Raw genomic sequence first — 18034 nt, 5'->3', positions numbered from 1 at the left:
AAAAAAAAGTTTGGTATAGGGCCTCCCCTGTAGCGCAGGTGGTTGAGCGCTGCACTGTAAGACTGTCCGCAGCCTCTGCAGCACCAGTTCTATCCCGCCGGCCGGTGAGTGTCCCACATGGCGCGGCAGACCTCTCCTGTTGCGCCCACTGCTCCCCTCAGCACTGTATTTCATCAGTCTGCCTGTTCTGTTCCCCGCTCTGTCCCTGGTGAATCCTCTCACCCTCCTGCACATCTGGGCTATACACTGGTTTTTGTATAAGTAAATAAATAAATCGTAAAAAAAAAAAATTGGTATATTGAGCCTCCCTGGTGGCGCAGTGGGTTGAGCGCAGCGCCTTGAAGCTGTCCAGAGCCTCTGCAGCACCGGTTTGATTCTGGCCAGCCATGGAGATTCCCACATAGCGTGGCAGACCTCTCCTGTTCTGCCTGCTTCCCTCAACAGTGGGTTTCGGTCATCCTGCCTGTTCTGCTCCCTGCTATCTCTGGTGAATTCTCTCACCCTCCTGCGCCTCGGGCCTGTAACCCAGTGCTTGTATAAATAAATAAATCTTAAAAAAAATTTTGCTGTAAATGTTTCTTTTCTTTTTTTTTTTTATAGAGGCATGTTTTTCATTTATTTATTTGTTTGTTTTGTTTATACATTCACTGGGTACAGTCAGAAGCGCGGGAGGGTGAGAGAATTCACCAGAGCCAGAGCAGGGAGCAGAGCAGGCAGAAGGACCGAAGTACACTGCTGAGGGGAGCAGCGGGCGGCAGGAGAGGTCTGCGCGCCATGTGGGACCCTCCTCCGGTGGCCGGGGAGCAGCTGGTGATTGAACCGGCGCTGCAGAGGCTGCAGGCAGCTTCGCAACCCAGCGCTCAACCACTGCGCCACCGGGGAGGCCCTGTAAATGTTTCTTAAAGCTACGTGTACAAGCAAACTACAATCCCATTTTTTTTTTTTAAAGCAAAGTATATATTTTACATACAAGTCTAGAAAATAATCAGGAGGCATGTACAACATAATATTAACAAAGGGTTATACCTGAGGTAAAGAAATATTGCTGATTATTATTTCCTTGTGGGGTTTTTTTCCCCATGAGTTTGCATTTCTCTACGACACACTAAGACAGGAAATGTATGTGCAGGGCAGCAGTTTGGGTTCTGAGCCTCCTCCTCTGCTTGTTGAGGGGAGGCCAGGAGTTTCCTGGCAGCTCTTGAACAACTCTGTCTTTCCAAACTGTAAAAAGTCATCCAGAAGCATGTTCAAATATGGTATCTCAAGTTTAGAGATTCGAGAGGGCCTCCGCTCAGTTTCACTGATGCACAAAGCACATTTGTAAAGGGGTGGCGTCTTCTTTCACCTGGGCTGCTCTGCAATGGGAGGGCTGGGGGAGCAATATCATCCACTGAGGGGTTCTACAGAGGTTCCTTTTTGAGGTGGAATGATTCCTTTTCCAGGAGTTCACCCACTCCGGTTTATTTGAGGAATTCCCGCTGTCTATATAATTTTACACTTGATGATGAAAAAGTCTGATGCTATTTGGTTTACATTACAGAACTCTGGGAAGGGCAGAAGATCTCTTGCCTATTTCATCCCCTCCTCAGAGCTCTGAGTACAGAAAATGTCTATCATAGGTGTTGGAGAAGCTGCTTGTTCACCTGCAGTCTGAGACACAGCGCCCCAAGAGTCCACAGAGGCCTCTGTGAGAAAGACCTGAATGCTGTGGAGGACCCCCCTGAGCCTTGCTGTGACCCTGATCAAGCTGCTGCCCAGAGCTGAACTTCAGTCTCTCTTGCAAAATGGGATGGGCAGAGGTTTGGACTGAGTGGGTGCTTAGGCCTCCTCTAGCTCTAGCAGTCTGGTTCTGAGAACATGGCTTGCGGTTGCCCACCTTCACCCTGGTTGATGTGTGCAGAACGGAATTATAGCTCTTGTGATATACTGTAGACATTGTATAGTCTTGTTTTGTGTCAACTAAAGGAAACACATAAAAAAGTAGTCTTCCCACCCCACCCCATGAAAAAATAATGAGAATGACACATAAGGAGGAGACCGGGAAAAACCAGAAGCGAAGGATGTTGCTCTCCTCAAAAGGAGAGTTCTCAGTTGAAGTCTTGTAGTGGCTGCGGCATGGGGCCTGTCGCCATGTTAGACAAGTCTCTGAGAAGGAATGGGCTTGCCCCCCTGTGTCAGTTGCGGCCTGAAAGAGAGGCAAGAGAGCGTCACTGCTGCAAGGGGCCATGGCAGGTGCTGCAGCATCCATCCAAGCCCATCCTCACCCCCAACCTCCCAGTCTCTAAAGGCTGGAGGGCTTCTCCCTGGGGGGCCAGCATGGGACTGGGTGAGTGACCTGCCAAGTACCTTATTAATCCTCACAGCAACCCTAGGGGTAGACACTGAAAATGAGAGCTTAGAGGACATCTCCAAGGTTAACTCTCTAGGTGATGGAGTAACCATCTGAAGCCACTTAATCTAGCTTCTTGAGGACTTTGTCAAGGTCCCCAGGAGGTGGAGAGGAGGCTGATAATTAAAGTTCTCAGTTGACCTGATTTTCAGCCCCAGGAGAGGATCACAGGAGACGGGGAGGATGTGAGCAAACCACCACCATCAGCCAAGTGGAGCTACTTTATCTAAAAGTGCCTTTGACAACCTAAGTGTGATGTTACACTAAGACTGTGCACTTATTCAGTACTGGGCTACCACCTCCTAAATGTGCTAATTTGCACCCGACCTGCACCTGCTGTCCTCCAAAATCTCTCCGTTGAATCTACTCTTGACGATCTCTGTGTCTGCTAGCTCATAGCTATAGAGTCCTCACATATGTTTAACCTGCTGAGTTTTGCATTTCAGGGCAGAGCTTTATTCTCATTCATTTAAAAATGTGCATTTTCAGGCTTCCCTGGTGGCACAAGGAGTTAAGCACTGCACTATGAAGCAATCCGCAGCCTCTGAAGCACAAGTTTGAACCCCGGGTGGCCAGGGAGCAACCCACATGACGAGGCAGGTTCTCCTGTCTTGTCTGCTACTCCACTCAGCAGTGTATTTCGGTCAATGCCAGTTTTGTGTCCCACTCTAGCCCTGGTGAATCCACCCACCCCCTGCATCTCTGGCCTCTACCCCAGCTCTTGTACGCATAAATAAATAAATCTTTAAAAATAATAAATAAATAAAAAGGAGCATTTTCAGAAGATAAGGGATGATTCTCCTCCCAAAACTTTCAACTGCATCTGTTTTGAAAAGGATAAAAATCCTTTTTTTAAAGAGTCTTGGTATATCACCTGCACTATAAGCATTGGAAATTCTTTATATTTCTACTGTTAAAAATAATGAGGTATAACCCAACCTTTTGCTGTCTCCAGGAAACACATTTAGCTACAAAAGATAAAAATAGACTCAAAGTTAAAGGATGGAAAACAATCCTACAAGCAAATGGACCAAAAAAGAAAGCAGGAACAGCTATACTTATATCAGATAAAACAGATTTCAAACTCAAAAAGATAAAAAGAGACCCCAACGGTCACTACATTATGATCAAGGGGACAATACTTCAAGAAGAAATAACACTCATTAACATATACTCACCAAACAAAGGAGCACCAAAATAAATCAGACAACTGTTGTCATTTCTGAAAACAGACATCAGAGAAAACACATACGTAGTGGGAGACTTCAACACACCACTATCAACAATGGATAGATCAACAAGACATAAAATAAGTAAAGAAACTAAGGCTCTAAATAAGGACCTAGAGCATTTGGGCTTAAGAGACATCTACAGAACACTAAACCCCCCCAAAATGGAGTACACATTTTTCTCAAGCGCACACGGATCATTCTCCAGGATCGATCACATACTGGGGCACAAGACAATCATCAACAGATACACCAAGATTGAAATCATACCAACCATCTTTTCTGACCATGAAGGCATCAAACTAGAAATAAACCATAAAAAGAAGGCAAGGAACTCTCCTACCTCATGGGGATTAAAAACCACACTACTGGAAGACCACTGGACTAATGAGGAGATCAAAGAAGAAATTAAAAAATTCTTTGAATTGAATGACAAGGAGGACACCAATATCCTAAATGTATGGGATGCAGCAAAAGCAGTAATAAAAGGAAAATATATAGCAATAGAAGCTCACATCAAGAAACAAGAAAGAACTCAAAGAAACAACCTAATCTCGAAGCTCAAAGATCTAGAAAAAGAACAACAAAAAAACCCCAAAACCAGTAAAAGAAAAGAAATAATAAAAACCAAAGCAGAAGTAAATGAAATTGAAACTAAAAAAACAATCCAAAAGATCAATGAAACCAAGAGCTGGTTCTTCGAAAAAAATCAATAAAATAGACAAACCCCTAGCAAGCTCACAAAGGAAAAAAGGGAGAAAGCACAAATAAACACGATCATCAATGAAAGAGGAGAAATCACAACGGACACAGCAGAAATCAAAAGAATAATCAGTAACTACTATGAACAGTTATATGGAAACAAGTTCAACAATCTAGAGAAGATGGACAAATTCCTACAACTCTACAATCACCCAAAGCTAGATAAAGAAGAAATAGAACACTTAAACAGACCAATTACAAGCAGCAAAATTGAAATGATAATCAAAAACCTCCCCAAAAACAAAAGCTCAGGACCTGATGGATTTACAAATGAATTCTACCAAACATTCAGAGACGAATTAGTGCCTATTCTTCATAAACTCTTCCAAAAAATTGAGAGGGAAGGGACAATACCAAACACGTTCTATGAAGCCAACATTACACTAATACCAAAACCGAGCAAGGACAACACGAAAAAGGAAAACTACAGGCCAATCTCCCTAATGAACACTGATGCAAAAATCCCCAATAAAATTTTAGCTATCAGAATCCAACAATGTATCCATAAGATAATTCACCACGACCAAGTAGGATTCATTCCAGGGACATAAGGATTGTTCAACATCCGAAAATCAATCAACGTTATCCAACACATCAACAAAAAGAAATATAAAAGCCATATGATAATATCAATAGATGCTGAGAAAGCTTTCAACAAAGTGCAACACCCATTCATGATAAAAGCCCTTGAAATTCTTGGGATACAAGGAACATACCTCAACATCATAAAGGCCATATATGACAAGCCAACAGCCAGTATCCTTCTCAATGGTGAAAAGCTGAAAGCAATTCCATTAAGATCTGGAACAAGACAAGGATGTCCACTCTCACCACTACTTTTCAATATAATACTGGAAGTCCTAGCCAGAGCAATAACACAAGAGAAAGACATACAAGGAATCCAAATAGGAAAAGAAGAAGTCAAACTATCACTATTTGCAGATAATATGATAATATACATAAAGAACTCCAAAAACTCCACAGAAAAACTAATTCAACTCATCAATCAGTTCAGTAAAGTGGCAGGATACAAAATCAACACGCAAAAGTCAGTAGCCTTCCTATACACAAATAATAAATCTGAAGAAGAAGAAATTTAAAAAAATCCCTTTTATTATCAAAACAAAAAAAAATCAAATATTTGGGAATAAATCTAACAAAAGAGGTTAAGGGCCTATACAAAGAAAACTATAAAACACTGTTAAAAGAAATAGAAGAAGACACAAAGAAATGGAAAGACATCCCCTGCTCATGGATTGGAAGAATAAACATTATTAAAATGGCCATCCTACCAAAGCAATATACAGATTCAATGCTATTCCAATCAAAATTTCAATGTCATTCTTCAAAGAAATAGAACAATTATTGATGAAATTCATATGGAATCACAAAAAACCCCGAATAGCCAAAGCTCTCCTGAAAAAAAAAGAAGGGAGTGGAGGCATCACACTCCCAGACTTCAAACTATACTACAAAGCCATAATCATCAAAACTGCATGGTATTGGAACAAGAACAGACATACAGACCAATGGAATCAAATAGAAAATCCAGAAATAAACCCACAGATTTATGGTCAACTAATCTTTGACAAAGGAGCAAAGACTATGCATTGGAGCAAAGAAAGTTTGTTCAATAAATGGTGCTGGGAAAACTGGGTCGCTACATGCAAAAGAATGAAGCTTGACCACTACCTCACACCATACACAAAAATCAACTCAAAATAGATTAAAGAACTAGACATAAGACCTGAAACCATACAATACATAGAAGGAAATATAGGCGAAACACTACGTGATTTGCACATCAAAGACATCTTTACAGAAACATCACCCAAAGCAGTGATAGTGAAGGCAAAGATAAACAGCTGGGACTACATCAAATTAAAGAGTTTCTGCACAGCAAAAGAGACAATAACAAAAACAAAGAGAAACCCCACCAACTGGGAGAACATTTTTGCACACAACACTAATGATAAAGGACTGATCACAAAAATCTGCAAAGAGCTGATGAGACTCAACAACAACAAAGAAAATAATCCTGTCAAAAAATGGGCAGAAGAGCTAAAAAGAAACTTCTCTGAAGAGGAAATGCAAATGGCCAACAGGCATATGAAAAAATGTTCAATATCACTTGTAATCAGGGAAATGCAAATCAAAACTACCATGAGATACCATCTTACACCAGTGAGAATGGCACATATTAAAAAAACTAGCAACAACAAATGTTGGCGAGGGTGTGGAGAAAAAGGAACTCTTCTGCCCTGTTGGTGGGAGTGCAAACTAGTCCAGCCACTATGGAGAGCTGTGTGGAGATTTCTGGACCTACTAAACATAGACCTTCCATATGATCCAGCAATTCCACTCCTAGGTATTTACCCAAAGGACACAGAAACATCAATTCCAAAGAACACCTGCACCCCTATGTTTATAGCAGCACTGTTTACAATAGCTAAGCTTTGGAAACAACCCAAATGCCCAAAAATAGATGACTGGATCAAGAAGATGTGGTACATATACACCATGGAATATTACTCAGCATTCAAAAAAGATAAGCACATGCAATTTGCAGCAACATGGATGGCGCTGGAAGGGATCATGCTCAGTGAAATAAGCCAGAAAGAAAAAGAAAAATACTGGATGGTCTCACTCATAGCAGGAATCTAGAAAACTTAAATAAGGGACCAGGAAAATGAATTACTATAAGAAAGTGAAAATCAAAATCAACAAAAAACTGTGAACCAGAGACACTCTATAGGGGGTGAGGGGCGGGGAGGGGAGGGATTGGGGTCAAAATAAGGGGGTTGCAATTGTATGGGGAATATAAAAATAAAATTTATTATAAAATAAATAAATAAATACAAAAAAATAATGAGGTATAAGATGTTGAATTTGGATTCTTGCAGAAAATATAAAGGACTGTGAAATACAAACCCTTGGTATAAGGTTTGAAATATTTTCATTGACTAAAAGGAACTAGTGAACACAGTTGTTTATCCTTAACACCCCCACCCCCATTCAACTCTGCCCCCATCATAGGAAGGAGCCTGCAGCTCTGCTCCTCAGGCAAGTCACTAAATGTCCTAAGCTTCAGTTTTCTCATCTGTAAATTGGTTGTCGCAGTAATTACTTTAAAGATTGCTATGAAACTTGAAATTAAAAAACAAACTACATACTCTTCTGCTGCAGCAGCCATCGCTGTGTGCTACCCCATAGCCGTGGTCTCAACAAGGGCCATAAGGTGACCAAGAACTCAGCAAGGTGAGATATAGCCGCTGCCGCAGGCAGTCACCTCACCAAGGTCTTGGGGAACATGCTCAGGAAGGTGTGCAACCTGCCATGGAGTCACTCAAGGTCTCCAAAGACAAGTGGGAATCAAGTTCACCATGAAAAGTTTTGGAACACACATTCATGCCAAGAGGAAGAGAAGGCAGTTGAGCAAGGCAGCTGCCAAGATAGGCTGGACCCCTCCCTGTTCCATATGCACGCATAAAATCTTAAAAAATATATACATATGGCAAGTCACTGATACTATGCCAGCTTTCATCAAAGGGTGGTGGTTTGTATCTGTAATCTGATATCCTGCCCTCTGTGCCTCCCTGTCTGATGTCAGAGCCAGTGATCTATGATGCCGTGGTCCATAGTGTCTACCACTGTGTTGCTATAAGGATTAGACATCCTGAGTGTGACCCCACACACACACACATTAGTGTGAGGCTAGAATAGGACTGTTAGATGCGAACATCTAACAAGGTTAGATACCTCTCCCTAAGTACTGTGGAAGTACTGTGGAGAGGAGATGGAGAATGTGCTGTCTCTTCCAGATACTTTGCCCCACCCCCCGCCCCAGCCCCACCATCTGGATGGTTTTTCCAGAACCATCATAGGCTGGATTGGATGAGGGAGTTACTAGAGCTACCTGCTCCTGCCTCTGGTCCCCTTTCTTTCACTCTGCTCCTTGGCAGCAATTCAAGGCCCTGCACTGATTCAGGGAAATGAGGGACTGAGCCATTACTTTTTTAGGCGATAAAAGATCACCTTTCTAGGCCAAGCAGGGAAAAAAATGTTCTCTTAAGAAAACATCAAAACCTAGCTGGAATCATCCAGATAAAGAGACCTCAGGTCTTTTGAGGAGCTACAATGAATTGGGGGAATCCTTCAGATGGGTTTTTTTGTTATGAGGCCAAATAAAATGGAGAATTACTAAAGTCACATGGCTCCCCCAACAGCCAGGCTGGGCATTCATTTTCTCCACGTGGCCAACCTTCGACTTCTCTTGTCTCTGGCCCTATGCTGACTTCCACCCCCAGGACTCCGCTGCCATTGCCTTTCTCAGGGGAAGGTCCCCAATATTTGTTGCTGGGGAAGCCAGGATCTGTGCCCAGGGCTTATAAGAGACTCACCTGGGACATTTGCAAAAACCACGTTTTCGATACCCTGAATAAGGAAAAACAGAGGGGTAAGTTGACTGCCTCCAACACTCCTATAGTCCCCACGTGGGATTTTTCCTCCCCCTTCCCTACTTCTTTAGGATTGTAACTCTTGAGACCCCAGCTGAGGGCTTCTTTTCCATTCTTCTCATCAATTTAAGAAACACTGCAAATGCAGACGGAGGTGAAGGTGGGTTAGTGCACCTCCCGCATGGTACCCCAGCAGGGTTTCCTGGAAGGTGACTCTCACCCTTGGTGGCTTCCACTCAACCCTTCACCCTATGGGGAATGTTCCCAGGCCCATGATGGCCCCCTCTCCCTGGGGGAGTTTGTGATAAGACTGGACCTGTTTGCTTGCTTAGAGCTTCCTCTGCTGCAGCTCCTGGAATAGGGAGCTGTCGTCCTAAAAACCTCCCAGAGAATGGAAAGAGGGGAGAGGAGGATTTTTCTCAGTTTTATCTCTTGGAAAAAAATGGCCTGTACCTAGTAGCCCTGCGGTGCAGCTTAGCATCCCAGAAATTTCAACCCCATCACCCCACCTCTGCTGCCTGGAGTCAGCAGCTGAAAGGACAGTTGAGGGGCAAATGGTGCCCAGAGTGTTTCCCTAGGACTTACTGTTGTTACAGGTGATGACGGCGATCAGTGACAGGAGAAGGAGAGCACAAGCCCCAGCCAGGGGCGCCCAGATGTAGATATCACAGGAGAAATCCAGCCCCTTTGTATTCACTGAAGAAACCCGAAGAGGCCAACATTCAGGAATGATGGGGGATCCCCTCATCCTATCCCGCCAGGCCAGCCCCATCAGGTCTCCTGGCTCAGGGTCTTACTTGCCCCACCACTAGGAGATCCCTCCATGTCCATATTAGAGGTGGCCCTGGCTGGGGCTCTCCCCAAGGTCCCTACCGTCCCTGGCTTCCCCCATCCAGGCCCACCTCGTTTCTCACCATGGCCCCCCGCAGACGGCCGGCACCCCTCTGGACGCAGAGTCACGGGTTGAGACGCGTTGGTGGGCGCATGTGTGGGTGGTGGAGGCCGCATGGTGGTGGTGGTGGTGGGCTTAGCTGCGGGAGCAAGAAGAGCGCGAGCTTGGGGACTGGACAGGGCGGCGGACGCGCCTTTGCCCCAGTGGCGGCTTCTGGGCTTTCCATTGCTGGAGCGACAGACCACCGCCCGCGCCCATCTGCGCCCGGGGCGGGGGAGACAAGCAATGGCCTCTCCAGGCGGAGGAAGGCTTCGGAGCCTGCCACGTGCGCCCATGGGCCCTGCAGAGCGCACCACGCCTCCCACCCAAAAGCAGATCCATCTCCCCCCACTCAGCCCTCCCCCCGGGCTCGACCTGCAAGCTTGTCTCCAGTCCACGTTTCACTGGTAGGAAACCCCGAGGCTCAGAGAATGGAGCCATTCACCCAGGGCCGCACAAGCCCTGGACGTGCCAATCGCATCTAGGCTTCCCGCGGGGCGCTGAGGCTGGAAAGCAGCGCGTGCGTGCAATAAATGGTTTGAGGTGACCCCCAACCCCACGCCGAGCAGTCCCACACCACGGGTCCCCGGCCCGCACCTGGCAGGAAAACCGGCACGAAGGGACTGAAGTGTATTCTCGCGTTCTGAATGGCCGCGCAGAAGTAGTAGCCTTGGTCCTTCTCCTGGAAGCGCTTCAGGGTGAGGGTGTAGCGGGTGGTACCGTCCCTTTTGCCGGATATCTGCTCGCGATCCACATCCTCCGCCCACTTGGTCGACATGCCAATGTACATTAGGAAGCGCGGACGGGAGGCGACTCCGCGTTCCTGGAAGAGCCAAGAGCAGCCAGACGGCGCGGACGGCAGCAGCACTTCGCAGCTCAGCTCCACGGTCTCACCCGGGCTCGGGTGCACCTCCTGCTTCGACATTCGGAACACCTCTGCCGCGGCGGCGTCTGAGGGGGCCCGGCAGGAGACTGAGCCGGGAGTGCCGCGCCCCGCGCGCCCCCACCCTACCTTCCCCGAGAAGGGCGAACTCACGGAGCAGCAGGGCCAGGAGCAGGGCGGTGGCCGGGGGTGCCATGGCGCGCGCCCGGGGAGGCCGGTCGGACGCCCGCGGAGCGCTCCGGAGTCGGTGGGACTGGGAGGGGGGAAGCTGGGCCCTTGGCGTCCTGGCGGTGGAGCCCGATTTCGGGTTTGAGGATGTGATGTCACTTCAACTGGCGAGAAGAGAGTCCCCTCCTTCCGCGGTTATCATCTTCCCATCTACATGGTTTAGGGGATGGGGCCCATGAGTGGCGGCCCTGGAGCAGCCTTGCCGGGGTGTGGGGGAAGCTGAGATGGGCGGGCTTGAGGAGGAGGGAGACAGGCTTGGAAATGACCCCTGGAAATGTCTCCCAGGAGTGACCGAGACAGAGGAGAGTGGAGATTTCAAGAAGAGGGGGTGAGAGCCTGCAGGAAAGCAGAGGGGAATGTCCACCTGCTGTGCCTTCACTCAAAGTGTCTCTAGCATTGTCGCCTGGCTTTTCGTCTGCAAAATGGCATGAGGACTGAGAAGGAAGTGGAGTTGGTGACTTTCCCACTTCTTGGGACCCAGGACAGGGTAGTTGGGGGTGTTCACCCAAGAAGAATCTTCTGCCCTCACTGAGAACTCTTCAGAGGGGCAGCAGCGTCCCAAGCCTGGTAGGGGACAGGCTAACCTCTGCTGAATGCATGCTTGGGGCCTGCTCCTACTGGCTAAGCCTGAGCACACAGCCTCATTCTTTTTGGGGGACCTTGCAACAACCTCCACCTGTCTCCCAGATGACCCAGTCCTCAGGCTGTCCTGCTGTGATCATTATTCTTGTAAAGGGGGCCTGAGGTGTCACTCCTGCATGCCCCCTAGACCAGCAGGACCAGATGGAAGATCTAGTCTGGCTTGACTCAGAGGCTTTGTGTGCTGGCTCCTTCCAGTCTCTGTCCACCCCCTTCCCCGCCTGTACCCCAGCCTGCATCCACACAAGGCTTGAGGTTATCTAAACTCTGGGTTCCTGCTGCTTCTGTGCTCCCTTTTTCTGGATGCCATTCTGTTAACCCAGAGGCCAGCTCTGGTGCTGTAATTCTGGTGCCGAAACTCATTTCTCTGTATTCTCAGCTCTGGGTGCCTAGCAGGGACATGTGCAAGGACTGGGTGAATGCTCAGGTAGAGACAGTTTTTCCTCTCTGGCACACACTTCCCCTTCCCTTTTTTTTTTTTTTTTAAAGATTTATTCATTTATGCATACAAGAACTGGGGTATAGGTCAGAGGTGCAGGGGTGAGAGGATTCACCCAGAGACAGAGTGGGGAACAGAACAGGCAGATCTACTGACATATACTGCTGAGGGGAGCAGAGAGTGAGAGAGGAGAGGTCTGCTGCACCATGTGGGTAGGGTTTGTACTTGTGCTGCAGAGGCTGAGGATAGTCTCACAGTGCTGTGCTTAACCCATTGGGCCACCATGGAGGCCCCTCCCTTCCTTTTTTCCTATTGCTGTCCTGAAACCTTCCAGCCCCAGTGGATGCCCCCCTCCTACCTTTGAATCATAGTGGGTGCATGTGATGTTGCTGCTTGATTCTAAAGTCACATGGCATTATCTGTTCCAGGTGCCTGCCCCACCGGTGAGTTCCCCCAGGTAAGGACTGTGTCCCAGAACCCCCTCCACCTGCCACGTCCCCACCACATCACATCATGCTGAGCTGTGTTTGAGGGTGGCAACCCTGCTCCTGAGGTTCGAACTTAAGTTGGACTTTTTATTATTATTGCTTTGAATTCCTCCTTCAAGCACTCCCAAAGTGCTTTTTCTAAGGTGAAATATTTAGGGCCTCCCCTGGTGGCTCAGCGGTTGAGTGCTGGGCTGTGAAGCTGCCAGAAGCCTCTGCAGTGCCTGTTCTATCCCAGGCCACCAGGCAACTGTCCCACAAGGCCCACAGACCTCTCCTGCCACACCCACCTCTCCTGCTGCACCCACCTCTCCTGCCCAGCCAACTGCTCCTCTCAGCAGTGCTCTCTGTCCATCTGCCTGCTCTGCTCCCTGCTCTGGCTCTGGTAAATCCTCTCACCCTCCCGCACTTCTGACTGTACCCAGTGCTTGTATAAATAAATAAATAAATCTTTTAAAAAAATAAGGTGGAATATTTAACATTTTATCTTTAGAAGTGGTTCTTAATATATCTTTTAAATGAGTTGTACTTTCTTGAAAAACTTCAGATATTATGAAAATAATAGAATATAGGGAAATTCCCTGCCTCAACTCTCCTCACCATTACCACTGTCACACTGGAGTGTGTCCTTTGCAAGGTAGCTGTGCACAGAGGTTTATATGTGTTTTAGACACACGCAGTTATGCTCTGTATATATTTTTGCAACTTACGTTTCTTATCTAACAGAAGGAAAGCTTTTCATGTCAGCACATGTGGCTATTTTAGATGGGTACATTTCATATGGGTGTCCCATATTTTAGGTTTCCTATTAATAGACATTTAAGCAGTTTCTCATTTTTTTGTAGTTACTAGCAGGGCTGAAGTACATGCAGTATCTGTATTGTTGAGCCCTTACTCCATACATGGAACATTTTCAAAACCTCAAAGGAGGTTTTCCTTAAAACCCTTTGTAAAGGTGGTTATGACCAAAGTACACAGAAATGCATCCCCCGGCATACAGATGTGTGCATTTGTATGTTTGCATGTGCCTGTGTGCCTGCCTGTGTAGACACAGTGCTGTCTCTTAATTCACATGAGTGAGGGTGACAAGAAGTAGCCAAGTCCAGATCATCATTCCAGGCAACAGTTCCCTGTTCTGCTTTGTCTCTGCTCTCACTGCAGAAGGAGTGGCAAATGACCTTGCTGGCCCTGGGTGCAGTTAGGGGATGTGATAGAGAGAATGACTGGTTAGGAAAGTATACCTTGCTGGTGGAGGAGCCATTGGAGTGGAACCTGAGCCAACCTGCAGATATCTGGATCTTGGGAATCAGACCCCTGAGTATGATGATGGTCAGATTCTGGGATGCAATGCTTGAAAATAGAGTAGTCCCCCCTCAGTCTCCTGGGAGTGAGCTACAGCTGGCTTGGAGGCCTTCCAGTCTTGCAGCTAAGAAAAGTGTCACCCATGGGGGTGGCAGCCCTTTTGTACAGATGATAAGAGAGAGTAGAGGGGGGATGCCAAGGCAACATGTCAAACCCACCAAGGAGGCTCTGTGACCCCAATGATGTTTTTTTCAAAAGGTGGTGATTCTCAATGTAGTCACAAAGACATCTGCCCTGCAGCAGGCAGGAGAGCAGATGCAATTGAGCAAATTCTGGGGATGCTTGCATGCTTGAGGGCCAGGTGTACAGAAGGCCGGGTGGGGCCTGTCCATCACTGCCAGGTAAGATCCCACACTCCACAGTGCGGTACTCATATGGGAGCAATTGCATGCCATCAAGCAAGTCCTTTGTTTGTAAAATATCCAGAGAGACAGGAAAGAAAGAGTAACTAGTTTTCATGTTAGATTTAAACAGGGCTGCCTTTCCCTCAAGGCCTTTGTTCTTAAAACATGGAAATAAATACCTTTAATTCAGAGTGCATAAGAGGCAAGGCAGTGGTAGAAAACCAACCAGGGCTCTGTGCCCCAGCTTCTAAGATGCTGACTTCAGGGGCAACCTAGAATCCTGCCTAGAAGTGGCCAGTGTCATTGCTCACTTGGACTATTGCAATGGTGTCCTAACTGTGCTCCACCCCCACATTTCTACTTTGGTCTTTTTCAATGTGGCTGGTGCTCCTAGTCTCTTCCAGTGAGAATCTCATCCCATGAGGGCATCCCAGGGTCCTAATGTTGGTCCCAAGTACCAGCACTGGGTAATCTGGAATTCCGCCCTCCACACTTGGCCCTGTGGCCCCAAGTCCATCCTCTCCTGCCTGTCTTTCACTCCTCTTAGGCTTGGCTTCTCTCTGTTTTTCAAAGGGGCTTTGCTCCTTTCCTCCTCTGTTCCCTATTTAGTAAACTCCTCTTCTTCAAGATTCAGCTCAAGCATCTCATTGTTTGGAGCTCAGTCCCTTGCCCAGTCCCGCCCCCAGGCGGTATAGACATCTTCCTTTTTGGAGTCATTTAGACCTTGCACTTCTCTGGACTGGAACATTTATTCTGTACAGCAATGATTTGTTTGCTCATCCAGTTTGATGACCCAACCTTTGGTCCCTTGAGGAAGCAACCTTGTCTGGCTCCTGTTTATACTGGGGAGTCTAACAGAAGGTGTCACACACTTGGCCTTCAAGAAATCCTTGTTTGTAAAAGCTAAACGAAGGCAAAGCAGAGCACAGCAGGCCAGGGGAGGTAGAGATAGTCAAGTTCTGATAAGAATGACTCTTTCAGGAAAAGCTTTATGGAGACTGGTTTGGCGATAAGGTAAACATTAGAGAGAATGTTGCATTTCACTTCTGGTCATGATGGTGCAGATACCATGCTTTACCACGTAGTAATAGTATATGACTGAAATTAAAAGGAGGAGGAAGAGGAGCAGGTGGATGTACTCACAAGCAAGGGAAACATTCCTGTGACTGTAGTGGCAGAACCAGGGCAAAATCATGGTTTGGACTTGCTGGGGTATGTTCTTGGGTCTTGGTTTGAGGGTGCTTTCTCGCAGCAGAAGCACTGAGAGTTTGATTTCTTTGACTAACAGGTTCCCAAAGTGTTACACCCATGGAGAGGCTGGAGTCAGGCTGTTTCAATGAGGGCCGAGGTCAGGATTTTAGTTGGTGAAAGGGTGGAGCAAGCAGTGGACACCCCCAGAGTCATGGGTCATATGAGGCTGCTTCCCTATAATGATGGGAGAGCAGGTCAGAAATGGAAGCTGATTCCCAGTGTCACCACTGGTTGGGAGCCCACAGACACCAGTATAAGCCCTAGTTCTCATGGGGACTCTGGAGAGTATGAAGCTCCCATAAAACCCAGGAGGATAGAGTATAAAGAGAAGGAAAGGTTGGGCCTCCCTAGTGGTGTAGGCAGTTAAGCGCAGCGCTATGAAGCAGTCCTCAGCCTCTGCAGTGCCGGTTCCATCCCCACTAGCAGCGGAGCAACCCACATGGCACAGCAGAACATCTCCTGTCTTGCCTGTTGCTTCCCTCAGCAGTGTATTTCAGTGAGTCTACCTGTTCTGCTCCCCACTCTGCCTCTGGTGAATCCTCTCACCTTCCCGCACATCTGGCCTGTACTCCGTTTCTTGTATAAATAAATAAATCTTTAAAAAAGAGAGAGAGAGAGAGAAGGAGGGTTTAAAAACTTCCATTCAGGATGATCCAATGCACATGTCCAAAATACCCAAACTATATATATGGATATTTAACTCAAATTAGAATGTGAATTCACTCTAAAAGAGAGACCGATTATGGCACAATCTTTTTTTTTAATTTATTTTTTTTTTATAGAGGCATGTTTTATTTATTTATTTGTTTGTTTGTTTGTTTCGTTTATACAAGCACTGGGTACAGTCAGAAGCGCGGGAGGGTGAGAGAATTCACCAGAGCCAGAGCGGGGAGCAGAGCAGGCAGAAGGACCGAAGTACACTGCTGAGGGGAGCAGCGGGCGGCAGGAGAGGTCTGCGCACCATGTGGGACCCTCCTCCGGTGGCAGGGGAGCAGCCGGGGATCGAACCAGCGCCGCAGAGGCCGCGGGCAGCTTCGCAACCCAGCGCTCAACCGCTGCGTATGGCACAATCTTAAAAGAGTTTATTAAATAAAGAGAACAAAGACATACAGAAAATGCAGACTTTAAACAAAAGCAGCTGAATAAGACAAACACTAAATATTCTGGAAATGAGATGTAAACTAGAATATACTCTATATTGGACATCATAGAAGGGATAATTAGTAAGCTGGAAGCTAGCATTGAGGAATTCACAGAGACTGTAATGTAGAGAGCTAAAGACACAAGCAGGTTGAATGGCTGTTGAGAGGAGGCTGAGCACTGTGGAATGTTTAGTAGAATTTCAGAAAGAGGAGAATAAAGGGTATGTGGAGAAAGAATCTTGGAAGCGATCATGGCTGAAGATTTCCCAAGATTAAAGACATTAGCTGCTCAGATTAAAATGCTCTCAGTGCCAATAGAATAAATATAAATCTCCATCTACATATATGTCAAAGTGAATCCCAAGTCAACAAGTACAAAGAGAGAAAGGCCTTCCAGGGTGTCAGCAGAAGCTGGGACTGTGTTTGAAATATGTTTGGGGATCCTTAGTCAAAACTTGGATGGGGCAGAGAGAAAGAAACTGATCTGTGATGGGGAAAACCCACCCATCTGTTGACAACTTGTGCCATCCTCCTCCCTCCGTGCAGACACGAGCTTGTTGGAAAGTTGGGTTGGGTTAAATTGCGACAGATCTTGAATGCCAAGAACCAGCAAACAGCAATGTCCCCAATGCAACCAGAGTGCCAGGATTTGAGTTCAGGAGAGGGGTGGGGCTGGGGATGCAGTCCTGTGAGAAGGTGATGATGATGTCTGCAGAGTATGACTACAGAGGGGGTCAGTGAGGCAGCGGGGAATGGAAAAGTTTGGTGAACTCTTAGAGAGAACCCACATTTAAGGAGAGGGAGGAAAATGTCAGCACAGAATCCAAGTGCTTCTAGAACCTTCCTGAGGGGGCTTGAGTGGGTGAAAAAGTGTCAAAGGAAGGTGGGGCTACAGGTTGAGCTCTCAGGTCATTTTGGGAAGGCGAGGAACTTGGGGCTGGTAGCCTGTGGCAGGAAGAGGTTGTGAGCCCTCGGCTGCTTCAGGCCCACTTCAGGACACCCACTCCCACGTGTTTGTTATTGATAGATGATAAAATGAGGACTTCCGGGTAAGGAGGAAGGCCAGGGAGGGAGGACAGAGTGGATGGGTGGAGAGTTGTAGAGATAATGCTGGAAGAAATGTTTCTGATGGGCACCCCCTTTTAAGTTGTGAAAATATTTGAACACAATCAAATACAGCGAATAATGAAAAATGCCCATAATCTCCTCAGAAAACACCCCTCAGAACAGATGTGGTGGCATTTACTGTGATTCTGGATTTTTCTATCTCCTCCTTCAATTCGGTCCATTGTTTGCCTTGTGTATTTGAAGCTTTGTTACTGGATACATATACATTTAGGATTGTTCTGTCTCCCTGCATTGATCCTTTTATCATTATATAAGGTGACTATCTCTGCTAGATTTGACATTAGTTCGGAGACTCCAGGTTTCTTATGCCTTAGTTTGTACAATGCATTTTTAAGCTATTATTTTCAACTTGTTCTTCTTTGTTT

At 46.7% G+C, this 18034-nt stretch overlaps 1 protein-coding gene across 1 annotated transcript; it reads right to left on the bottom strand.

The window, feature by feature from the left end:
- Nucleotides 1–8776: 8776 nt before the first annotated feature.
- Nucleotides 8777–10693, bottom strand: CD8A (CD8 subunit alpha; the record flags this gene model as incomplete). The annotated part of the gene is made up of 4 exons (XM_084234814.1): nt 8777–8814; nt 9423–9533; nt 9752–9868; nt 10366–10693. 4 exons carry the CDS (start codon nt 10691–10693, stop codon nt 8777–8779), a joined length of 594 nt encoding a protein of 197 aa, XP_084090940.1.
- Nucleotides 10694–18034: the final 7341 nt, after the last annotated feature.

This window comes from Talpa europaea (genome assembly GCF_964194135.1).
Source record: "Talpa europaea genome assembly, chromosome: 6".
Taxonomy (NCBI): domain Eukaryota; kingdom Metazoa; phylum Chordata; class Mammalia; order Eulipotyphla; family Talpidae; genus Talpa; species Talpa europaea.
Note: the sequence above shows the minus strand (reverse complement) of the source record. Positions and strands in the feature narration are given on the sequence as shown.